This window comes from Salarias fasciatus, chromosome 23 (genome assembly GCF_902148845.1).
Source record: "Salarias fasciatus chromosome 23, fSalaFa1.1, whole genome shotgun sequence".
Taxonomy (NCBI): domain Eukaryota; kingdom Metazoa; phylum Chordata; class Actinopteri; order Blenniiformes; family Blenniidae; genus Salarias; species Salarias fasciatus.
The window spans coordinates 35674604-35701087 of NC_043766.1; the positions used below are offsets into that span (position 1 = coordinate 35674604).

At 44.3% G+C, this 26484-nt stretch overlaps 2 protein-coding genes across 3 annotated transcripts in view; one reads left to right on the top strand and one right to left on the bottom strand.

The window, feature by feature from the left end:
- LOC115382171 (NLR family CARD domain-containing protein 3-like) overlaps positions 1-23401 on the top strand; it is a 78314-nt gene extending 54913 nt beyond the window's left edge. Inside the window, exons 17-19 of the mRNA XM_030083851.1 lie at positions 22419-22465; positions 22658-23021; positions 23145-23401. Of these exons, the coding sequence (XP_029939711.1) occupies positions 22419-22465; positions 22658-23021; positions 23145-23346 (613 nt within the window). The 3' untranslated portion in view covers positions 23347-23401. The remainder of the gene's footprint in view (positions 1-22418; positions 22466-22657; positions 23022-23144) is intronic.
- Positions 1-26484, bottom strand: part of LOC115382236 (stonustoxin subunit alpha-like) — an 829400-nt gene that overhangs the window by 677935 nt on the left and 124981 nt on the right. The window lies entirely within an intron of this gene.

A 26484-nucleotide genomic window follows, 5' to 3' on the forward strand; every position in this document is an offset into this window, starting at 1 on the left:
GAGGGATTTTACATCACTCTACCCTCCAACGCCAGCTTGGAAGTTTTCAAAGATAATAAGAGCGACAGTTTCCGTGTAGATTTAGCGTAACACATTGACTTAATAGAAGAATGGGAGGTCGCTTTAACAGAGATTTCCAATCCACATACATGGTATAACGTACCTCAAGAAAAGGCTTACTTTGACTGGAGGCAGAAGCCTCGAGAACCTGGGACAGAGAGCAAAGTTTCTCGTCATTATTTTCATGGAGGACATTTCAACACCGTACACCCATTCAAGCTGGAGCGGGAAGCCCAATTTAAAAAAGTGAATGCTGATATTGTTCCCGTATTTAATCACAACCTGAAGAAATTTGATTTCCCGGCGAGTGGTAAAATCCACGTATGTTTCTACCCACCTCTGTCCTACATGATCGGACTCAAAGCCAGAGAATGGTTCAATTGGTTCAATGGTTCAATGAAGACAGCACCCTATCCTATAGATTTAAAGGCGGGTTTTTATCATCTTTACTGTTATAGCGATGTGGTTTGCCCGCAGCTGGTAGGGGATGTTTACGCTCCGCTTTTGAGAAGCGTTGAGATCCAGGGTACATTCGGAGAGTTTGTCACACAGCACTTCAACCCAGCCTATTATTTACCAGTGGCCAAGCAGCATATTGAAAATATCGAGGTCCAGATAAAAACGGATCAAAACAAACCAGCAAACTTAAGCTTTGGTAAATCTATTGTTACGCTTCACTTCAGACCCGCTACCCGAAAACCAGTCTATATAACTCTTCAACCCGCAAAGATATCGCTCAGTACCAGACATCCTATGAGGGTAACTGTTCGTTGTGAGGTGTTGCTCCGATTTTTTTGATTATAAAACTGTATCACGGGGAAAAAAAAAAAAAAAAAAATGACACGGCTATACTCTAAACCTGACATTTACAGGTTTGTGAATTATTATGAAAATCAGGTGGGAGGAGATTTACTAGGATTTAATGGAGCCCCTATGATGTACGGTAGAGGGATAGGGTCAATGTTTTCAAAATTATTTCATTTTGTTACACCTCTGTTCAAGAGAGGATTCGCCATTGTGAGGCCTCATTTAAAATCGGCGGCTAAAAACTTCGCTTCTGATGTTGTCGGACACGTCGTGAGATGCGTGACTCGGAACCAGGAACCGGACTCATGCTTCTGGCACGCAGACCTGGAAAACGACCGCCGGGGCGTCGTTTAGCAACGCGTAAAAAGCAGAAAACAAAAGGGAGCAAGAAATCAGTGCAGAGAAGAGCTCCAAAGAGAAGGAGGTCCGACGACATATTCTCCTAACCATGGCTCTTTTGCATACAAAATCACAAGAATGCACCATGTCAGAGCTGGACTTATTTGGTGCTCCGGCTACACAGTTTTCTATCGAGCAGAGTCAGTATCTGGAGGTTATGCCAATATCTGCACTGACAGACGGTGGTCCCATTGAATTTTTTATCCCCGGCGATGGGGATTTGGATCTCGCCAACACCATCCTTCATCTACGATTGCAGATTGTTAATGGGGACGGGACGAATCTGGCTTGGGATGCGGGTGTCGGGGTGATTAACTACCTCATCAACACCATCTTCTCACAGGTGGATGTGACCCTGGGTGACAGACTCATTTCTCAATCCAGCGCTACTCATCCATACAGAGCCATCATCGAAACCCTGCTGAACTTTTCAGACGCATCTCTGAAAAGCCAGTTCACAGCAGGTTACCTTTTACAAAGATACTTCCAGGGCTATGAATTCTATCAACATTGGTGCTGACAGCCCCAACAGAGGCCTGGTCGAGAAGGCAAAATTTAGTGCAGCTTCTAGCGAGTTTCACGTGATGGGCCCTCTACACGCCGACATTTTTTTTTTTGCGAACGGTTGTTATTAAACAGCGTAGACATGCGGATCAAGCTGACCAGAGGCAGTGATGCGTTCTGTTTAATGGCTCCGAACAATTCTGATTTCAAATTAAAAATACTGGGCGCCTCTCTGTTTGTGAAAAAGGTCACAGTCTCCCCAGCAGTGCGTCTGGGACATGCAGCGGCCCTGATGAAAGGTAACGCGCTCTACCCGATATCCAGAATCAATGTGAAAACTTACTCGATTCCACAAAACTCGAGAGTATGCAATCAGGAGAATCTTTTCCTGGGGGCGATGCCTAAATACGTGGTTCTAGGGTTGGTCAACCATAACGCATTTACTGGGCGGAGGGACATGTACCCGTTCGATTTTCAACACTGCGATGTCGAATATCTAGCTCTCTGTCAGGATGGGAGACAGATCCCTTCGAAAGCTTTCCAGCCACAATTTGACCAAAGCATTTCGGTCAGAGAGTTTTACAATCTGTACACCGCCACCGGGAGACACCTGAAAGATTTACCTCTGTGCATCGACAGGGACGATTTTGAAAACGGCTATAGCTTATTTGTTTTTAATCTAAACCCTGACGAGGACGTGGAAGCTCTGAACCCCATTTCAAGCGGGACTTTAAGACTGGAGATGAGATTCAGGGTCCCCTTACCGCATACAGAGACTCTGGTGGTTTACGCAGCGTACGATACTATCCTCGAGATCAATTCGAAACGACAGGTGCTGGTGGATTATTACTGAATAAAAGGATGAACACGGCTGAACTGGAAATACTCATGAACCATCTGCTGGGTGACACGTTCTGCGGTGTCTGGGCTTCAGATGAATTACAGAACCATCCCCCGTCAAAGCTACCAGCGTATTATATCGTAAACACCCACCCTCACTATCTACCCGTTGAACACTGGTTAGCAATCATGCTGGAAAAAGGAGGGGTTTCCACCTATTTTGACTCCTTCGGATTAAGTCCTGACAACCATTATTATCCGAAAAGCATCCTTCGTTTTCTGGAAAATTATGGTGGGACGAGAAACATCATTTATCACACCCGTCAACTCCAACACGAGCTGTCTACCGTCTGCGGGCATCACTGTGTCTTTTACCTGTGTCATAGAGCCAGTGGTTTGTCTTACAAACAAGTGCTAGCTCGCTACACAAACAGTGTGATACATAATGATGTTTTGGTGAGAAAGTTTGTTATGAAATTTCAACGATGCATCACTGCTTCTCCTTCTTCTCCACATCAACTCGCATGTACGTTACAAATGTTTAGAGGTTGTTATAAAATATGAATTGTATTGCTTTGCTTTTGTGAAAAAAAAATCAGACTCTGTATCTCATTCATTTTACTTTATTCACGTCAATAAAATTCTAAAAGACAAAAAAAAAAAAAACCCCCAAAGAAAACTCTGGTAATGGTGTTATTTAAATCACGGTGTGAAGTTGATCCATGGAATATTTCTCTTCTTAGACTTTTTCTTCTTCTTCTTTCTCATCTCGGTACTCGGTGAGGATTGTGAAGATAGCATGTCATCATAGTCTGTATGCGTTTGGTTTTTGAGAACTCTAATTTGCTCACGAGCGAAAGGGTTAGACACCGCGCTCTCAGAGACATTCAGCTCAGATAATGTCTCAAGAAACAGCTTCCACCCTCTTGGCTGTGACTTTGGGGGTTTCTTATACGCAGCTGTTTTCACCATATCAATCACATGAGAACCCTTTCACGATTTACCTCGATAGATAAACTCTCCTCTGGAACTCCAGCCGCTGTCGGTCTCCGATAACTTATTTAAAACATACTCTGCATTTTTGTGATCACGGGTAAGTAGGTTTGTTAATATCTCCTGCATTCCCTCTTGCTTCTCCTCCTCCTCCTCTTCTGATCTTTTCAGCTCATTAGCTTGTCTGTCAGATCCCTCCTCAGGAGGCAGTGTTAGAGTCAGAGAATGGAGTTCATTTTCTCCCTGTCTGACCAGGTTAAGGTAACGCTGCAACAGAGTGTTGTACTTTTTAATTTTTTGATAGGCGCTAAGTCCTCTTTCTTGTAATATTTGCCTCATTTTGAAATCCAAGTCTTGTTCAGCATTCTGCCGCATGCTGCTGCTGCTGCTGGTGGAAGATGCATGTGCATCAGACGCGTTTGAAGCTGTGTGAGTCAGGCGGTTTAGTTGATGAGGTGACACGAGATACATTTTCTGCATTTTCAATTGCGTTTATTGATCAAGCCTCCTATCAAGTTTCCCAGGAGAGGAATGGCTGTAGTTAGTAGAGGTAGAAGAAAACCACCCGTTTGCAAAACGCTGCGTTTCCGCTTTAGACTGATCTTTCTATCAGCCAGCTGTCTGAGCAAGTTTTTATGTCTCTGGAGTTTTTTAAATTGACAGCGAGAGAGAGGAATGTTCCCTTTTAACAGATTGAGAGCGATTTCGGCCAGTCCTTTAAAATATCCTTCCGCTTCTTAGGTGTGGCATAATACAGAGCTTTCAGAAAGGGAGTGTTCTTTTTTAATCACGCTGACATGTCGTCTTATTTGTTTTTTGGAATATAAACCGCAGGCCACTGGTTAGGCAGTACACCCGTCCTAAGTCTGTACTGTTCTGGACAGCTGTGTGTCAGGTCGATGATTAAATACCCGTGAGGGTCCTTTGTAGCATCGTCAAAACTCGCCAGGAAAAAGGTTTTTGTGATGGAAAGATCTGATGAGCTAATGTTTTCATCTGAAGCTTGTCACGCGGGTTCTTGAATAAGACAAAATAGTTTGAATTAAGACTGATTGTACGTGAGTATTTACCTTGATGAAACACATTTTGTGTCAGCATGAATACGGACATCTGTTTATGGTGTCTGTACTGAGTAAAAATCCGCACCACATCAGGATGATCTGAAGCCTCGAAAATCACATCATCTCATACCACCAGATGTTGCTTATCAGGAGGAAACAGGGTCTCATCTTCGAATGATTCAGGCAGTCCTTTCACAAACGTTATGTTTTTATTGGTCTTCTGCAGCTCAGCATACAAAGGTTGAAATGAAGTATAAATCCACACAATATTATCCGGTTTTCGGTCCATTGCATGTTCATGATCTTGCAAAACACTTTTTACAAAAAATGATTTCCCAGAGCCGCTCGGAACTACGATTAAACATGAAAAAGGCGTACAAAATCAAGGATCAAAATCAATTTCCTCCATTGCGGTAAAGTCTGACATTTCATTAAAAAAAAAAAAATCATCAACAACAGCAACGAGATCAGGTTATTTACTAATAACCGAACGGTACCAAAGTGCCATCCTGGGAGAGCTTACGTTTGTCGTAAACGATGCGAAGCTTTTTCGTGAATGAAGAATTTTTCAGCAGAAACCCCCTTTTGTCTCTGGTGATGTTTTGCTGAGGAATGTCAATCGAATCACTCCTTTGGAATCTGAGATAGCCCTCCACCAGCTCCCTCACACTGTCAAAGCTGACTTTGTCAGAAAAGTCTCGAGTCTGAGTAATCCCTTTCACTTTCATCACCACCTTTTTAGCATTTTTTGTCTGATACGCATAAGTCTTGGGACCTGCCGCCACAAATTCAGAAATGGTGTCACCCGAGAGCTCATCCGTTAAATCCCCCAGATAATTACCCAGCTCAAGAGGCGTGTCACCGTCCTTCAGGGGGTAAATTATGCTGTCAGTGTCAGTATAGAGCACCTTCTCCTGCAATCTCTCCAGATAACTGTAAAGCTTCAAGCGTCCGTAAGCTGTGGTGAAAGCAGCGACAAATACGTTATTGGTTCTCCCGGGTGGAACAACACACCTCTCGTTGTAATTCCACTGAACCAAAGCAGCGTCGTTGTTAAGAAAAGAAGAGTACTTAATCTGATATTTTCCTGAAAACAGATAACTGAAGAACTGTGCAGGATCAGACACGATCGAGGTCTGTGTTAGATTAGGCCTCACTGCCATCTTTCCCCAGAAGCAGTTCAGAGCCAGTTTGCAGACAGAGCGAAGCGCCGGGTTAAACCGGATTCTGTCCGCATCGAGGTGAATGCCTTGTTCCAGTTTGTACTGCTGTATGTATCTGTCCCTGCTTTCCTGATCCACCGCATCTGCCGGGTAGCCTGACGCTTCCTGTTTCCCCTTCAGAAAAGTGTGCACGTATCCTACAAAAACAGAGTCGCTACGCTCGCTAAAGTGCCAAACTTCGATGATTTTTGCAACTTTGTACCCGAGCTCCAGAGCTTTGTTGAATTCAGGAGTGACCCACACCCCTGTCAATGCACGGGCGTTTTCATCATGATCGCATAAGGTCATCTGGTTATTTATCTCAGCACAGGTGCGACAGAGAGTGAACAACAGTTTACCTCTGGAAGATTTGTAAGGTAACACCGGGTGAAAGAGACCTCGCGGGGGGTTGACGACGGCTCGATTTAACCCAAAGTAGTTTTGAGGGTCATCAAAATCTTTATGAATTATTGTGGGATGGCCTAAAGGATAAGCGCAACTGCTGTTTACGTACGGATATAATGTAGTTACATCCACGTGTACCGCAGCCGCAGCGCACTCGTACGGCCTCTGTACAGAGCCTGTCTGGGGGAGAGAGGTCCGGGAGGGTCAAATTCCTTCAGAAACTCGCCTACTCGCAGATCTGATTTTTTCATCTCCAGCCACTCGTGTTCCCAGATCACACAGGTCTGTAGACCACAGACGGATCTCAGCCGGTGTAATTTTTCCTCTGAAGCTGTGTACAGCTCTTCAAAGGGCTTCCCAGTCAGAGGGCATGTTTCATGCGGCTGAAAACAAATTGGACAGCCGTGGAAAAAACAACCCTGGAACTCAAAAACCCATTCCACATCATCGATCTTTGCAAACCCGTCAACAAAGTAAGGACCTATTTGCTTTTCGCCTCTGTTTAGAGCATGCTGAATGAAAACACCCCGGCTGTGTGACACATATTCCAACCACTGAATAGAAGCGTGAGAGTAACTTTTGACCTGACGACGGTAATCATCAGGAGGAGGAATAGCGAGTGTGCGAGGACGTAGAAAGTTTGTGAGAAAAACTTTCATACAGGCTGAGGATATAGTTATCCGACTGAACGGGTCAACTTTTGTCTCAACAGAAACTGATTTCTGAATCTAACGCACCCTTCAAAGAGAATCTGGACATCGTTTTTGCAGTAAAACAAAGCTTCCTTCTCAAAGTTAAATACACCTCGAGAGACCGAATCATACCACTCCTGAAATTTCATCTGTTTGGGGCGCGAAATACACTCAAAACCATATTCAGTAGGTGGGGGGTACGGTCCCGTGTATTTCAGACTCCCTGCAGAGCTGAACTTGTGAGGGAAAAAGCCTTTCGACTGATCCTCGAACCCCATTGCTTTCGGCATATCAGAGAGACGCATGCTGAGGAAAGAGAGAGAGTCGATGAATTTTAGGTTATAGTCCAACTCACTGAGCTTCAGAATTTTACCACCCATCATAATAAGAGAGGGTTCAATACCTAATTTAACCATAGTGTTAACAATCAGGTAGCTATCGAATCCTTTCGAATTATGCACAATGAAGACTGAGTCTTTGTAGCGAGGTTTTCTGAAATGAGCGATGAATTTCTCCACGCAGTCAAGACCGTAAGCATACCATTCAACACCGCTCAAGGTTTTTGTACAGACCAGATACGGTCTATGCACACCTGTCTGATCAACAAATGTCTCAAAGTCATAAAAAATCAACTTCTCCGAGTGTTTCTCATCAACCTTTAAAGGCTGCATGTAACAGAGGTGACGATCCTGATTACCTGCGGTTTCTGACTCATCTGCAAGGGTCTCTATACAGGTTTTACAGCGTCTCTTTATACACACATGCTCTCTGTTCTCCCCGGTCAATCTTTTCTTGTATGTAAAGTTACATTTAAGACATTTCTTGTAAATATCACAGTTACTAGCATACGTCTCACCGCGGTTTCTCTCTCTCGGTTCGTTATGCTTGTCGAAACACTCTGACGAACGACAGGTTCTGTTACAAAGATCACAGGTCACAGGCCTCGACACCCTCTGTTTACAGTCAGGGTCATTACAAACAGGACAGTAACCGCCACAGCTGTGTGTATGAGGGTTATGGTATCCTTGAAAACAGAAACTGCATACATATCAGACACCAAGGAACCCTTTGAGGTTTTTAATCCCCGAGAAGTGATTTTCAGCTTAGTACAAGAAAATTGGATGAGATCAGTCACTGAAAGCTGTCTCAAATTTTGAGAGGGCTCTATTTTCACGATTTCTTATGAATATGACTATTTTCCATTGTAAGAGCTCCTCAAATTCAGGGACGTCAGTGAAGGAAACTTCAGTCTGACTGGTCAAACCTGCATGTTGCTGTAACCATCTTCCCCTTTCTTCTGCCTGCGAATCATTTAATTTGGGATCTGTTAAATGTGTCAGACAAATGGAGAAACAGAGCTTGTCGGTCCTATTGTAAACGATGTAGAGGTGACGCCTCTTACGCTGTAACACCTCATGTTCAAGAGTGCATTCTAATTTTCTTTTAACTCCACCTCGCGGATCACGTACAACCTGAACTACGAATTCGAGTCCTGCGTCAGCAGCAACATCTGTATTTGACTGAACCATTTGCTCAAGTAAATTTTGAAATGCGGAGAGAATGTTGTCACCATGCTGGTCAACAGTGAAAGAAACGTGCTCTCGCACATTCTCATCGACAATTTCCAATTGAACCAGGTCAGTACGGTTAGATTCCGACCTGGTTCTCTCTGAGGATGTTCGATGACGCTCATAACATTCTCGTAAAACTCTGCTAGATCTGGTACATTCTGTGTATTTGGAAGGTTTAATGTCTGTCTTATCTCTACATTATTAAATCGATCACGTAAAATTCTTGATGCTGAAGCATCATTTTGCAAACCTGAATTGGAGCAAGATGGTTCTGAGTGGGGTAGACTAGGAGGAGGAAGAGGAGGAGGAGGAGGAGGAAGAGGAGGAGGAGGAGGAGGAAGAGGGGGAGGAAGAGGAGGAGGAGGGGGAGGACGAGGAGGAGGAGGAAGAGGAGGAGGAGGAGGTTCATGACTGACACTGGGGTGTGATGCTGACGAATCAGAATGGTAACCAGACCCAGATTGAAACGCACTCGGTGATAAATTCACATCGTTTATTATGAATGATTCAGGATCTCGAACTAAGCACTCTAACAGGACGTCTAAGTCTAAAATGCGAGCCATGGTTTTTTGTTTTTTTTATTTTCTGAAATCACACTGCTCGGGGATATTCTATCATTTATTTTGGAATGTCATGCTTTACTGCTTCAGGGTGTTTTTTTTTTTGTTTTTTTTTTAACAGGACAAGGCTTGCTCTAAGTGCTCATCCATGAGCCGTTGCAGATCACCGTGCTGAAGATATGCTATCCCACCACGCATGAAGCTCCAGTTCAGAACGTCGGCAGCAACTGCTTTGGCCTTCCGAAGCGACGTGTCGAAAGCAGCATTTCTAACGATGCTGAGAAGAGTCCTGTCTTCTCCCAAGTCCGTATCTCGAACACAAAAATCTAAAAAAACAACAAACAAAAAAAAAAAATGAGGATAGAGGAAAAAGTCATGTATAGGATATAAATTTTCCAATTATGTACAGAACACTTAGTGAGAACAAAATAAAGTACTTACCATTCACATAGTGGATGTCCGCACCATCCTGATGTGGTGGTGGTGGTAGCTCAGCCGGGCCTATAAATGAAAAGAAAAAAAATGAATACATACATACATGCCATAAATATAAACTTTTTTTCTCCACATCTCAATCATAAAACCTACCCCTCAGATCATCGTCAGTCTCGCTGTCATGTCCAGGATCTGCCTCAGACTCCGACACAGTTTCTGGGTCGTGATCAACGATCGGTGGAGATGGTGTTCTTGGAACGAGAGCTGAAAAAATAAACAAATAAATAAAATTAATAAAGGGATCATTTAAGACTGAGTAAATAAATAAACAAGGAATATAGAAAGAAAAAAATACATGCCTCTGAGCTCCTGGATTGTAGTAGGAGGATCGGTCTGCGTAGGCCCTTAAAATACAGGAATAATTTAAGACAAGGTTACATACATGTATGACATTATTATTTTATCCCAACATCAATATTTAATAATAATAATAATAATAATAATAATAATAATAATAATAATAATAATAATAACAACAATAATAATAATAATAATAATAATAATAAAGTTTATTTCGAACATCAAAAAAACAAGTATATATAAGAACAGAAAAAGAAAAAGAAAACCAAAAGGTTACACGTACAATTGTACATTAGATTTTCATACAGTTGTTCGAAGGAGTGGGTTAGAAGTGAGACCTCATAGAGGCCCACCCCTTTCACTACAATATGCATACGCCGTTCATACATACACTTTGTGAACAGTGGTTACATTACTTCATATATCAGTTTTTAGACAACCACTTTTATGAGTATCATAATTTCTTTCCGGAACACAGTCTATTGAGAAATGTTTGTTTCAGTCGCCAGGGCCAGACTGAGAGCAGTTCAAAACCCCCTATGAGTAGAAAAAGAACAAAGGTCGTTACGTCACCCGGTATGGCGCAGCCGGGGCCCCACCCTGGAGCCAGGCCTGGGGTTGGGGCTCGTAAGCGAGCGCCTGGTGGCCGGGTCTTTGCCCACGGGGCCCGGCCGGGCTCAGCCCGAAGGGACGACTTGGGCCTGACCTCCGGTGGGCTCACCACCCACCGAGGGAACCGTAGGGGCCGGGTGCAGTGTGGATTGGGTGGCAGCCGACGGCAGGGTGCCTGGCGACCCGATCCCCGGACACAGAGACTGGCTCTAGGGACATGGAATGTCACCTCTTTGGCGGGGAAGGAGCCTGAGCTTGTGAGGGAGGTTGAGAGGTACCGGCTAGATATAGTCGGGCTCACCTCCACACATAGCCTGGGCTCTGGAACCCAACCTCTCGAGAAGGGCTGGACTCTCCACTTCTCTGGCGTTGCCCGCGGTGAGAGGCGGCGGGCTGGTGTGGGTTTGCTTATAGCCCCACAGCTCAGCCGCCATGTGTTGGAGTTCACCCCAGTGAACGAGAGGGTTGCATCCCTGCGCCTTCGGGTCGGGGATAGGTGCCTCACTGTTGTCTCGGCTTACGGGCCGAACAGCAGTGCAGAGTACCCGGCCTTCTTGGAGTCCCTGGGAGGGGTGCTGGACAGTGCTCCGACTGGGGACTCCATTGTTCTACTGGGGGACTTCAACGCCCACGTGGGCAGCGACAGTGAGACCTGGAAGGGGGTGATTGGATCGCACAGCCTCCCCGATCTGAACCCGAGTGGTGTTCTGTTATTGGACTTCTGTGATAGTCACAGTTTGTCCATAACGAACACCATGTTCGAGCACAGGGGTGTCCATAAGTGCACTTGGCACCAGGACACCCTAGGTCGGAGGTCGATGATCGACTTTGTTGTCGTGTCATCTGACCTCCGGCCGCGTGTCTTGGACACTCGGGTGAAGAGAGGGGGGGAGCTGTCGACCGATCACCACCTGGTGGTGAGTTGGATTCGCTGGCGGAGGAGGAAACCGGACAGACTTGGCAGACCCAAATATGTTGTGAGGGTCTGCTGGGAACGTCTGGCGGAACCCTCTGTCAGCATGGCTTTCAACTCCCACCTCCGGGAGAGCTTCTCTCATGTCCCGAGGGAGGCTGGGGACATTGAGTCCGAGTGGACCATGTTCTCCACCTCCATTGTCGAAGCAGCTGCTCGGAGCTGTGGTTGTAAGGTCTCCGGTGCCTGTCGTGGCAGCAACCCCCGGACCCGGTGGTGGACACCGGAAGTAAGGGCTGCCGTCCAGCTGAAGAAGGAGTCCTATCGAGCCTTGCTGGCTCATGGGACTCCCGAAGCAGCTGACGGGTATCGGCAGGCCAAACGAACTGCAGCCCGAGCAGTTGTGGAGGCAAAAACTTGGGTCTGGGAGGAGTTCGGGGAGGCCATGGAGGAGGACTATCGGTCGGCCTCGAAGAAATTCTGGCAAACCGTCTGGCGCCTCAGGAGGGGAAAGCAGGTCTCCGCCAACACTGTTTACAGTGGAGGTGGGGAGCTGCTGACCTCAATTGGGGATATTGTTGGATGGTGGAAGGAATACTTTGAGGACCTCCTCAATCCCGTCGCCACGTCTTCCTTGGAGGAAGCAGAGGCTGAGGTCTCAGAGGTGGACTCGTCCATCACCCAAGCTGAAGTCAGTGAGGTGGTTGGCAAGCTCCTCGGTGGCAAGGCACCGGGGGTGGACGAGATTCGGCCTGAGTACCTTAAGTCTCTGGATGTGCAGGGACTGTCTTGGTTGACACGTCTCTGCAACATCGCGTGGCGGTCGGGGACGGTGCCTCTGGATTGGCAGACCGGGGTGGTGGTCCCCCTGTTTAAAAAGGGGGACCGGAGGGTGTGCTCCAACTATAGGGGGATTACACTCCTCAGCCTCCCCAGGAAAGTCTATTCCAGGGTACTGGAGAGGAGGATCCGACCGATAGTCGAACCTCAGATCCAGGAGGAACAATGCGGTTTTCGTCCTGGTCGTGGAACAGTGTACCAGCTCTATACCCTCCATAGGGTGCTCGAGGGTTCGTGGGAGTTTGCCCAACCAGTCCACATGTGTTTTGTGGATTTGGAGAAGGCATTCGACCGTGTCCCTCGTGGTGTCTTGTGGGGGGTGCTCCGGGAATACGGAGTCCGGGGCTCCTTGTTAAGGGCCGTCCGGTCTTTGTATGACCGGAGTAGGAGTCTGGTCCGCATTGCCGGCAGTAAGTCGGACCTGTTCCCGGTGCATGTTGGACTCCGGCAAGGCTGCCCTTTGTCACCTGTTCTGTTCATAATCTTCATGGACAGAATTTCTAGGTGCAGCCAGGGGCCGGAGGGGGTCCGTTTCGGGAACCACAGGATTTCATCTCTGCTTTTTGCAGATGATGTTGTCCTGTTGGCTTCATCGAACCCGGACCTACAGCATGCACTGGGGCGGTTCGCAGCCGAGTGTGAAGCGGCAGGGATGAGGATCAGCACCTCCAAATCCGAGGCCATGGTCCTCGACCGGAGGAAGGTGGCTTGCCCCCTCCAGGTTGATGGAGAGACCCTAGCCCAAGTGGAGGAGTTCAAGTATCTTGGGGTCTTGTTCACGAGTGGGGGACGGATGGAGCGTGAGATTGACAGGCGGATCGGTGCAGCGGCTGCAGTGATGCAGTCATTGTATCGGTCCGTTGTGGTGAAGAAGGAGCTGAGCCGAAAGGCGAAGCTCTCGATTTACCGGTCAATCTACGTTCCCACCCTCACCTATGGTCATGAGCTTTGGGTCATGACCGAAAGGACAAGATCCCGGATACAAGCGGCTGAAATGAGCTTCCTCCGTACGGTGGCTGAGTGCTCCCTTCGAGATAGGGTGAGGAGCTCAGTCACCAGGGAGGAGCTCGGAGTAGAGCCGCTACTCCTCCACATCGAGAGGAACCAGCTGAGGTGGCTCGGACATCTGTTTAGGATGCCTCCTGGACGCCTCCCTAGGGAGGTGTTCCGGGCATGTCCCACTGGGAGGAGACCCCGGGGAAGACCCAGGACACACTGGAGAGACGATGTCTCTCGGCTGGCCTGGGAACGCCTTGGGATCCTCCCAGAGGAGCTGGAGGAAGTGTCTGGGGACAGGAAAGTCTGGGCATCCCTGCTGAGACTGCTGCCCCCGCGACCCGGCCCCGGATAAGCGGTAGAAAATGGATGGATGGATGTTTCAGTCTCGTATCCTGAAAAGACACTGGCTTTGTAAGTAGTTTTGAAATGTTGAATGGATCCACAGTGTTTAAGTTCCTCATTCAAGTTATTCCACAGCCTCACTCCACAAATGGACAAACAAAAACTTCTTCTCGTGGTTCGCAACATCTGAGTTTTGAAATTTGATTTTCCCCTTAGTTTATAGCCCTTCTCTTGTTGAAAAAAAGATCTCTGGATATTTGCAGGTACACAATTTGTTTTAACTTTGAACATGAATATTGCTGTATTGTAATTTATTAAATCCTCTAATTTTAGTAAGTGCGATTTTATAAAAGAGGATTAGTATGCTCTCTATAACCTACCCTGTGTACTATCCTAATAGCTATCTTTTGGAGAATAATAAGTGGTTTAATTGTGCTTGTATAATTATTTCCCTAGATTTCTAAACAATAGGACAAGTGAGATAGGACTAGTGCACAATATAACATACGTAGGGATTTATAATCAAGTACATATTTAACTTTATTCAGTACTGCAATACTCTTAGATATTTTTGTTTGAACATATTTAATATGTGACTTCCAGTTCAATTTGTTATCAATCAACACCCCCAAAAATTTAAACTCATCGACCTTTTCAATCATTTCCTGATCGATAATGAGTGTTTGCTTTGTGATCTTTTGGCGGTTGCTGAAAATCATATATTTAGTCTTACTTAAATTGAGTGATAATTTGTTACAGTCAAACCATACTTTCAGTTGGTGCATTTCAGCTGTTACCTTGTCAAGTAACATGTCTATATGTTCATCTGAGCAAAAAATGTTTGTGTCATCTGCGAACAACACTAGTTTCAGCACCGAAGAAACTTTAGACATGTCATTGATGTATAGAATAAACAGTTTAGGGCCAAGCACTGACCCCTGGGGGACACCGCAGGTTATGTTTAAGCAATCTGAAGTGGTATTGCCCATATTGACAAGTTGCTTGCGATTGCTAAACCCTTTAAGCTCGAGGCCATTTTTGCCTAAAAGTTCAACTAAAGACATACCCAAAGCAAACTGAATGCTGTTCTTGAACTGTTTGGAGTACATGCATGGTTGGGGTCTCATTTGAAAGCTGACAACCTGTATTTTCACCCAGTACAGTCAGAATTACTGTAGGTGCTACTGGCACAGATTTATTTATGTTGCAGGACACTGAATTAGGATGAATTTCATTCTCGCCTGCATTTTTCCCTCATAAAACACCTGGAAATAAGTGTGGCAGCACTGTGAGAGCTTGAAAACACAATTTTGCTAAAGCCTGGGGTCTTACATAGTTCAGGTTAAAATGTCAGAGCAGTACTACAAGAAATGAGTGTTTCACACATGTATTTGTACTGCTATGCCCCGGCGGGGTCAATTTTGGACATCCTCTGTATACCCTCTGGATGCCCTCTGTACAATGGTATATGTTGGTTTTTGGCCCGTTTTTACATTATTTTCACTCCAAAAACTCATAAAGTACTCAAAACATCACTTCAGATAGGCTTCAGTGTGGGATAAGGCACTCAGAATGAGAGGAGCAGGGATAGACAGCAGGTGCATCCCTCAGCAGATGTCTGAGAAGTCACAATTGGCTACCAGCCCTGTCAGTCAAATGTTTCTACCGACGTGATTGGCTCAGAATACGTTGATTACGAGTGATGACGACCGATGACGTCCATCAGTTTCGGCAGAGGTTAGATGGTTAGCCATCGGAGTTAGGGATAAGTCACTTGATTGGTTGAAATATGACGAATAAGCAACGGAAACCGATCAGTCGCCATATTGGATATCCTCAGTGCGAGTGAGAGCGGTCTGGATGTTTTTATCTGATAAAAATATGGATTATTATCGGACATGCACGTGGCGCGTCTCTCCACGTGCGCGCGCGGTGGCGCGTCTAATTCTGGATTATTTGCTTATTTCAAGACATGTTTTGGACAAAAGGCTATACTTTCTATCTTTGCCTGGATGCATACGTTTGTACTGTGGCAGTTTTTGCTGGATGATCTGGATTATGGATCGTCTGTGATCAGTTATGAGCCTCCAAAGGTGAGTTGCGCTGTTTACTTAATTTGCTGTATGTTGGACAAATGTGTTTATATTACCCGCTGTGGTAATCACATCTGAAAGTGGTTTATACCAGCGGATTCAGTAGAATATCAGCTTTCTAACGGTACATAGTGCGTCTGTGGAATATGCAAAATGTGTCTGGATCATTGATAAATGCATCGGGAGAAGTTGACGCCGGTCTGAGCTTAAGGGGTTAAATAGCTTTTAACCCATTCCAGTGCCACTCCCCTAATCCCATACCTCTCCAGCTTATCAACCAAAATCCGATGATTGATAGTATCAAATGCTTTTTGGAGCTCTATGAACAGCCCAATTGCATATTTTTTATTGTCCATTGCATTACTGATTTCTTCCATTGCTTCAGTTATTGCGAGGGAAGTAGATCGATTTTTCGTAAACCCGTATTGGCTGTTAGTGAGGAGGCTGTGTTTATCTATACATTTTTCCAGTCTACTGTCAAATAATTTTTCGAAAATCTTTGAAAATTGTGATAACAAAGCGACAGGCCTATAATTTGTAAATTGGTGTTCATCCCCACTTTTGTATAACTTTTGCAATTTTCATTGAATTTGGGAAAGTGCCAGATTTAAATGATAGGTTGCAGAGGTATGTGAGAGGCTTTGAAATGCTCAATATAACATCTTTGACAATTGCCATGTGAATTCCATTACAGTCTTGAGATTTTTTCCTTTTGCTTTTCAATACAATATTGACCAGTTCATTCTCTTCAACATCAAAAAGAAACATATAGTCAACATTGCGTTCTATTAAATTTTTACATTTTCCACAATCTGTATCAGATTTTATGTTTTCTGCAAGATTTGGACCAACAAAGAATTCATTAAAGTGGTTAGCAATAGTTTGTGCTAAAATCTTATCAGTGTACTCAAATGTACAACCAGATATGAATCAGATCAGGTAAACCTACCCTGGGAACAGCGAGCTCTTAATGCAGCATTGGAAGTCCCCGGAGTGTCTTCTCGATTCGGAGGAAAAACTGAAAATTTTAATAAAACAGAGCTAGTGAGACCTCCATAATGTCTTGAGATCTCTGAAGATTTGAAAAAAAAAAAAAAAAATTACCCCTGGTACGGAGAGAGGATAACTCTTTTAGAGAATCCATGATAATTGACCTATTTCTTGTCAGATTCTGACGGGCAGTGTTTGAAGGTCCTGCGACTTCACTGGCCGTTGAGGTCAGATTCCGAGTCTGATTTTCGAGCCTGTCCAGCTCATCTGTCAATCATAAAAAACAAAACAAAACCAACCTCCTTAGATCCCATAGATGATTATTCTCAATTAAATACAGGATTGATTTAGCAATTTACCAAAATCATCTCGGGTCAGGTTAAAGTCTTCTTCTTCTTCTTCTTTAACTTAAAAAAAAAAAAAGTTAAACAGATGTAATATCTTTTATCTGTTTAAAAAAAGAAATCCATTTTGTTTGATCAAATAACATGAAATTTAAAAAACTATGGTGCTTACATCGAGAATGGGTTGCTGGTTCTGTGGATGATGATGATTCACCGAAGAAATTAATCTTGTCTAGAAAAATATATTAAAATGCACTTTGTTTTCTTGCTCTCACACTTTTTCAAAGAGAAAATAATTTTCCAGTCAATTCATCCTACCGGCCATCTTGCGGTGTGGGGTGTTTGGGTTTTTTTTCTCAAGAAGTGAATCTCTTCTTCTCTCTCCTTCCTCGCTCTGCCTGTTGCATGCTGAAGTGACCGATTGTCACTTATATCCGAGCTAGCTAGCTACTAATTTTGCATTTGTTTTTGATGGTTTTTATGACTTTTGATCCTTCCAATAAGATCACAGGATCGGCATGAGGTGTTAGAGAGAGGTTGGGTCATAGAGGAAGGGAATATTCTTTCTGAGGGGAAGTGCAGTAGGGTGTGAAGAGAAGCCCAAAGATTCTTTAAACCATTTTTCTTTCCTAATTAATTAAACACAAGAACACTAACCATAGCATTTTCAGAGTTCATCAAATCTTTTTTTCTTTTTTTTCTTCTTCTTGATCTGATAGCTGTTTTTTTTTTGTTTTTTTTTAACTCTTGTTGTTTTTAAACTCACCCACATTTGATCAGACTCGTACGAATTAAAATTAGACCGGATTTACTCTTTGTGAGAAACTGATCACGGATCAAACAATACAAGATAGAAGAAAGATAGACTTTATTGTCTGTCCATGGTGGTGATAGAAATTCTTCTTTGATTGAATCCACCGATAAAATATATTTACACAAACATTCTAAGACGCATGCTCACAGGTAAAGAGATGTTGAGAGAACAGTAGCTGGTAAAATAAATATGTAGAGCTCTCTGTCTTATTTTATGGGCCTGTGGTACTTTGTAACGTCTTCCTGAATGTGACTTTTGAAATAGTGGAAAAAGAAAAAATAGAAGACGAGAGCTTTAAAGATCTTATTTTTATCCTTCAGACACAGGTATCATAGTTTGTTTCTGAGAAAAGTTTTGACCTGCTCACAATCAATTTTCTTCTAAGAATAGCATATAAATATTGTATCTGAACTATACAAACTCTTTTTTTTTTTATTTCTATCAGAGTGACCCTGTTCATAAGACAACTTCCTATGCTGTTCCCACAATCGACTCTCAGACATCCCCTGTTCGTATGCTATCTGATAAAAGCTTTGAAGTAGACCTGTTGAACTAAATTACCCCTGTTTTTTATGATCCCTTCTTTTTCTTCCTTACATTCTCCTCTACGTTCTTCACCTACGGAGGATGCCTGACTTCCTCAGATCAGAAACCACCCCACTCCCATCCTCCCACCCATATATCTCGCATGGATGTGACTTCCTTCTACTTCCTTAAATCAAGCACACCATATGCATCTCTGTATGGTGAGGTCTTGTTTTCTATCCAGAATCTGCAGCTGTAGCCAGCTTCAAACACTCACACCCTTACAGTACGGTCGTAAATGATCAAACAGACAGACAGACGGAGGGGGAAGACTTCAACAGTATTTTTATTATTCGAGGCATAGTTTAGTCAGAAATACTTCTACAAGAGTGAAATCAGTCGCTACTGACTAGTAATAATACGGCTTTATCATCACCAACACATTACGCAGAATAGAACAATCCAAATTCATCTGCAAAGCAGAATGAAGTCTGTCCACTTCATCCAAAGGACTGAGACAGAGCCCACATTGAATGGAATGTGAGACGGCATCGACAAACAGCATGTACAAAGATATTATGTGGTACTTAGTTGTAGAAAGAGAATCTTTAGACAATTTGTGTCTAATTTTCTCAAATAAAGAGGACAGACTGGATTCGGAAGCACTCGTTATAGTGTGTTGCACCATAACCCACCATGCTGCATCTCCCCGACACGACCGGACTTGAGCATGAATTTTTTCCATGCGTTGAATTTCAGCATCAGTAATCATACTGTATGCGCAACCCAGGACTCTCTTACAGATAACATTGGTTAGAAGTCTCTTCAACTGAGAAATAACATCATCTCGCTCTATAGTTTGACTTAACAAATTCCCCATCTTTCCTCCTCCTCCTTCTTTTCTTCTTCTTCTTCTTCTTCTTCTTGTTTTTCACTCACTCTTCCAGCAGTCACTCACAGCAGAGAGTTGATCAATGGTCACGGACTGTCCGACATCAGAGTCGTAAAAGTCGCAGATCAGCTCTGCCACTCTCCGAACAGATTTGAGCTCAAAGAGCAGGGTTTCCACGATCGCTCTGATTCTCTCCTCGTCGGAACGGATTTTCCTGAGAATCAACAGCTTTTGTATGGATGGGATCAGCTTGGGTGTGAAAAGTCTGGCCATCAAGCGACCGTAATGCTCCGAAAAATAGCCATCTGTCTCAACATCAAGACACGGATGATGCTTCTGACTGGGGTGATTGGTTCTGCACCCGTAACAGGTCTCCTTCTGGTATCTGCCTATCACCAGGTTCAGCAGGTGAAGCAAACCCAGTTTCACTGTACCGATCAGACCGGCTGAGATCCAGCCGTCAACATCATCCTCTCCAGATTCTCCAGCACTTGGCGATGCAGGCGCTGCACCTCCCCCGGGTTTGACCAAGACCGGGGCAGCCTCCTCCTCCTCCCCCTCCTCCACTTTCACAGGAGTGGCCTTGTCCGCCTGCACCAGACTGCGCTCATGAAGAGTTTCAAAATCACAATTGCAGGCCAGTTCCTTGTTGTTGAAGCCGGTTGTCGGGTGAGAGCAGGGAGACAACGAAGATGATGATGATGAAACAGCTTCCTCAAGGCTGAGGGCATGACAGTCGCACATCAGCTCATCCTCGTTCAGGACAGAGGATGGTCCGTATGCAGAAATATTCGGATCCTGAGAGCATGATAACAAAGATGGAGAGAACGCTTGAAAGTCTTCTTGTTCTTCTTCCTGGCTGAGGGTTTCAGAAAATAAAGGCAGAGAGTCCTCACTCAGCAGATCAGGGTACCCCGGATGAGGACGCTTGAAGCCGGCAGAAAATCTCCTATTGCTGTACTTCTGCATGGCTGAAGTCGAGAGAGAACTCCTTTTTATATGTCGAGGAAGAAAAAAATATCAGATGTACTGACGCCACAACTTCTCCCACCTCTCAATAAATAGTCCTCGATGGCATGTACAAGACAGAAGGCGTGGTTTAAAATGTAAGTGTTCTTCTCACGCTAACCATGTCTCTCCAATCACGTGAGTTGTGAAACAGAGTGGTTATTTTTCCACCATTTTCTTTCATCTTCTCTGCCATTGCATCAAATGGTAAGTCCAGAATCTTTCTGTAAACTCCACACTCGCTGTTAAAGATTTCCAAAACAAAACTATCTGTCGGCTGTTCGTCGTTTGCCGATTGCATGCTCGCACGGAAAAACCACCGACCGCACGCCACTGTTTTAGTCTGCCATACAGCACAGAATTTCATCTTTCGCTGATCAATTTGTGAATCAGGAGACTGTGTTAAGCGGACACAGTCTCCTGAATCTTCATCCCTCGTGCACCAGCTGTGATTCCTGTCAAGCAGCATCGTCAGAACACCCCAATCGTTCGATGAGACAGCTGTCTGAGACGATAAAGGCCCAAATTTCTCATTCCCGTCCAACTGATAAAGACAGAGTTCACCAATGTCATATTTGAAGAAAAATCCCCAGCAACCTCCAACGCCGTATGAGGATAGACACCATTCCTCATGTAACAATTCTTCCGGGGGCATCTGAGTCCGGTAAAGGTATATAACGCTCTTTTCAGGCGTAGTGCCCAACATTGAAAATTCATTAAAAATCGTGACAGGAGTTTCGCTGATGAGAGATTCTGGCTGCGTCTTCATGACACGCTTCTCCACCATCTCTAAGTACAATATAAATTCACCCCCCTCTAACCGTCTGTCTTGCTCCTACTCATCCCTTCAGATGTGTCAACACCTAACCCGTCGTAAAAACTTCAAAAGACCTCAGAAGGAAGGAAGTTGGGGGGGGGGGGGGACAAATGCGTGGTGGACAAACGCTGGACAAATGGTGGACAAATGGCGAGGGAGGGGTTTATTGGGGGGCCATAAATCTTTCAGTTTGACATATAATGTAGTAGAAAGTTTTTTGACAGGTTAGCAGGCTAACAACAGTTTAACTTCACTGTGAGTTCAGGTGTGTTTCATACCTGTAGATGTTTCTCCAGGTTTGATGAGTTCCTGGATGTTGAGAGCATTTTCACAGCTGGGAGGCAGAATTTACATCGTACAGGGAAGTTCTGGGCCTCTTCTGACTTAAATACAAAATGTCGACGTTTCCAGCCAAAGAATGAGTTTCTCTCTCTGGGAGCAGCCATGACTCCAGCAGCAGGTGGTAAAATCCATGGCAACACGGTTAAACATATCAGTAGAGCAGGAGGCTGGTCCAAGATATGGGTCAATGCGGCGTCTATCACTTATATGTCTATAGCATCTATTGTTTATTGATCTATGGTGTGGCGGTTTGTGCCGTAAAGTGCTGTGAAGTGCTAGAAAGTGTCACAATGTTTTATACGGTGCAGATATCTGTTGTAATGCTGGTATATTCAGTCTGATTATCAAAAGTAATCCCGCTCAGTAATCCGTATTTTTATCAGATACACCTGCAATGAGATTACATATTTTCTATGTGTACTGTAATGGATTACAGTTACATTTTTTTAATTCTGATTGCGTAACATGTAATCCGTCACTCCCTAACCCTGATGACAACTCATCAGTTGAGGTGTTTGGACCGGACACGCACCACATCCAGTGTGAGCCCACCTTCAAACATTGATCTGCATCCAAATGAGAGAAAATCAATATAAGACCCTCCATTTATACAAGTAATACCATGACTCCATCACTAAGATTGAGAACCATCCAATTGGAAATGGATTGTGGGACATGCATTCACTGTTTCTGGGAGTGTTGTGAGAAGGAGGGGAGAGAGAGAGACAGACAGACAGGAAGAGAGGAAGGAGGGAGGGAGAGAAGGCAGACGTCTCTTTGTCTCTCTCTCCCTCCACAGTTGACTTGTATGATGATCTTCATGTAGAAACGTGGGACTTGTCTCACTCAGTCGAACAGTTCCACAGATGGTGGACTCAGAGCATTTTCAGCCTCTTTCTGTGTCCCCAGAGACAAACTGAGGAGCTCTGCTTCATGTTCAGCAGTAGTTAGGACTCATGTTGGAGAGAAAACCCTTCTGACTGTCTTTCTCCCTGCAGGGTGGACCATGGTGGACAGCAGAGGCTCAAACCTGATCTGAGGAAGTGTAAGTTGGACTCATCACTGTCCGTTTGTCTTTCAATCAAAGCTTTGGATTCATTCAAACATTACTGACAAGAGAAGCCTGACAAAAAGTGTCCTCATCAAACTTTCTCTCCATCAACATGTCAGGAAGTCCACAAACAACAAATCCATCACATGTGTCACATCAGGACTGAACTCTTTTTCTCTCCATCAGATTTCTCTCAACTTCAACTGGATGAAAACTCAATGCACAGAAAGCTCAAACTGTCCAACAACAACAGGAAGGTGACACGTGTGAAGGAAGAGCAGCCGTATCCTCATCATCCTCACAGATTTGATGTCTGTCCTCAGCTGCTGTGTAGAAATGACCTGAGTGATCGATGTTACTGGGAGGTCGAGTGGAGTGGACATGTTGAAATATCAGTGAGTTACAGAGGAATCAGAAGGAAAGGAGAGAGTGAAGAGTGTTTGTTTGGAGGGAATCATCAGTCCTGGAGTTTGAGCTGTTCCAGTGGAGGCTACTATATCAGGTACAAAAACAAAAGAACATACATCTCCTCCCCCTCCTCCTCCCGCTCCCCCCTCAGGTCCTCCTTCTCCTCCTCCATCTCCTCGTACTCCTCCCGCTCCCCCCTCATGTCCTCCTTCTCCTCCTCCATCTCCTCGTCCTCCTACCGCTCCCCCCTTGTGTCCTTCTCCCTCTCTTCCTCCTCCTCCTCCTCCTCCTCCATGGGTAGAGTAGGAGTGTATGTGGACTGTCCTGCTGGCTCTCTGTCCTTTTTCAGAGTCTCCTCTGACTCTCTGATCCACCTCTACACCTTCAACACCACATTCACTCAGCCTCTGACTGCTGGATTTGGATTCAGGTGTTTTAGGTCCTCAGTGAGTCTTTGTTGTCTGTAGGAAGGATGGGCTCTGTCTCTGACAGAAGGGAGAAGGACGAGCCTATCACAAGGTGGGAGGGGTCTAACAAAATGTGGGAGGGGCATATCAGAAGGTAGGAAGAGTTTAGCTCCACTAAAGATGTGATTTCATCTTTGTTCCATCTCATGTTTGTTGTCGATTGTTGTGGTGTTTCTTTAAATGTTCAATCATAAAGTAATAAAGGTAAATCAATGACAAGTCAAACACTCTTTCTCACTTTACTTGTGGTGCTGAATTGTATTTTTTGAGGCAACAAGTTGCTATGAGATGACTTTGAGAATGTCCACAAGGGGGTGCCACAGGGGTCAATATTGGGACTCCTGTTGTTCATTATGTACATCAATGATCTCGGGCAAAATGTGTCTGATTCCAATATTCATCTATACGCTGATGACACTATTATTTACTGTTGTGGATCAACAGCTGCCGAAGCCATTGGGTGCCTACAGAAAGCTTTTGATGTGGTTCAGCACACTTCTGTCACTAAAACTCGTCCTAAATGCTGACAAGACCAAGCTCATGTTCTTCTCAAAAGCTAAGAAGAAGGAGGCCTCCGCTCCTGCACTATTCCAACAGTGTCCACTCTTGAAGGAAATGTTATAGAGCTGGTTCATATGTACAAATACCTTGGTATCTGGCTTGATGACACTCTCACTTTTAAACCCCATATCGATAACATGGCAAAGAAACTCAAACGGAAACTGTTTTTTTTTTCTTTAGGAATAAGTTCTGCTTTTCTTTTAATGTGAAAAAAGGCTCGTCACTGCAACTTTAGATTATGGAGATTTGTTTTATAAGGATGCAACCGCTCAATGTCTTCGCAGGATAGACAGTCATCATTTACCATACTTCTCTAAGATTAATAACAAACTGAAAAGCCAAGACTCATCACTGTGACTTGTATTCTCGTGTGGGATGGCCTTCTTTGTCCACTTTGACGCTGGTACAATTTCATCTACAAGGCCCTGCTCAGTCTGTTGCCCTCCTAAATCAGCGACTTAATAACTCAGAGAAGTGTTGACTCTCAATTTCTGTGCTCAAATGATTATTTGTTGCTTTCTCTTCCATTTGTCTGCACAGAACTCGGAAAAAGAGCTTTTGCGTACTCTGCTCCCTACAATTGGAACAAATTGCAAAAGAACTTTAAATTGACTGAACTCTTCCCTTGAGCTCTTTTAAAACAAGATTGAGACAACTTGAGTCAGCATCTTTTATGTATCACTGTTTTTTTTTCCCCAATTGTAATTTATTATACTGTGCATTGTAATTTATTATACTGTGTATTTATTGTAATTTATAACTCTGTAACTCCCAGGACTCCCTTCAAAAACAGGTTTTTAATCTCAACAGGACTTTCCTGGTTGAATAAAGGTTGAATAAAAAATGCAAAAATGATCAAGATGTAATTACTAATGAGGAGCACAGTTAATTGTCAAAACCAACAGTAGTTACTTATGGCTAACAAAAAGCAATAACTCAAAAAGACTCCAACAGAGCCAATGACAAGCTTTATTATTGTAAGTCATATACAAAAACATGCGCTTCTACAAATATTATAAAAATTTCAGGGCTGTTACATGGTCTAACTATAGACATATATATTACATCCAGTTGTTGCTCACTGTCCATGTCACTACACTATTGATGGGTGTGACAAACAAGCCGTTCGTCACGTGGGAAATGCACTGCACTTTGCACACAGACACTTTCTCTCATTCACTTTGCACTTTGTAATGCACACAGCACTTTAAAGAAAGCTAATTTGCACACAAAGGAATTTGCACAACAATTGTCTTTTTCAATTATTTATTTATTTATTGGAACCTGTTTGTCTGTGGGTCTGGTCGGGCGTGGCGGCAGACCTGCAAGACAAACAAATGACAAATCAAAATTGGAATCTGCAATATATGTGCCTGGTTTTAATTGGCTTTCTTTAGGTGGTGGCATGCATGCAGTGAGTGTGGAGAAGGTGTTGGGTGTGTGAATGTGGTGAAGTGTGTGTGTGATTTTAACTCACCTTTCTGCTCTTGTGTCCAGGAGTGGTGTCCGGCCAAAAGATTCCCCGGGGGACGGACACCACTAAAGAAGTTCTGGGCCGGACCAAGAGTGGAAATGGGTGGGGGGTGGTTTCACAGATTTTAGATATGGTTTAGGATTTCATGTATTAATTTGGGGTAGTTAGTTTGGTTTATTCTTTAGAATGGGTTTTCTTTTCTTTATGTTATTATTCTGAGTTTATAGTGGAGGATTTTAACATAGTTTTAGAGATCTAATATTATGTTTTACACCTCTTGGAGATTTTATGGTTTTACCCTGTTAAGCTGGGTGTACTTAAAGGTCCAAAGACACTCAGAAGAGAGAGACCGGGATTGTGGGGAAGCCTGACTCCAGAAATCCTCCAATGCACCTTTTTGCACTTTTTGGCACTTTGCACTTTATACTTTATTTTTGCACAAGAAAATAAAAAGAAGTGGACCACTCAACTTTGACTCATCCCTTGGTGCTCACTGTTCCTCTGCCGCTCACGCCACGCTGCTTACAATGGGCAATGGTTTGTCAGGGCACAGCACATAGTTGCAGTCTTATCCAGCAGTGTGACAAGTTTCCTCCACATCTCTGGGTGCTAACTGACAGCGGCCTTTTGTAAATGCTGGGAGTTTGACATCCGCACACATCATACAACAACAGCAGCAACTCACAGAGGTCACATTCAGTCTGTGTGGCATCCTGACTGGTGCTGTGTGTGTCATCTTCTGTGACCAGCTGACTGCTTCGTTCCTCAGCATCAGGTGTCACGTCCACACTTTGTGGATATTGTCCAGGCTCCGACATCCCCTCATTGGTCTGCAGCTCTCCAATCTCTGCATCCCGGTGGACTCCCGGTGGTCTCTGGTGCTTGCGGTGACAATTTCCGTAGCTGATCCTGCCTATGTCGCCTTGCAAAGTGTGCTGCATTTGTTGGTGTGACCGATGTGTGTCCCAGATGTAGGGATGGTGCCCAGTCTGGGTCAGTCTCCATCATCTCATAGGCTTGTTGACCTGCAAACACATGTGAAGATTTTATTGAGAGAGCTAGTAAACACTGGATGCTTGCATGACATTGCACACTGGTAAGTT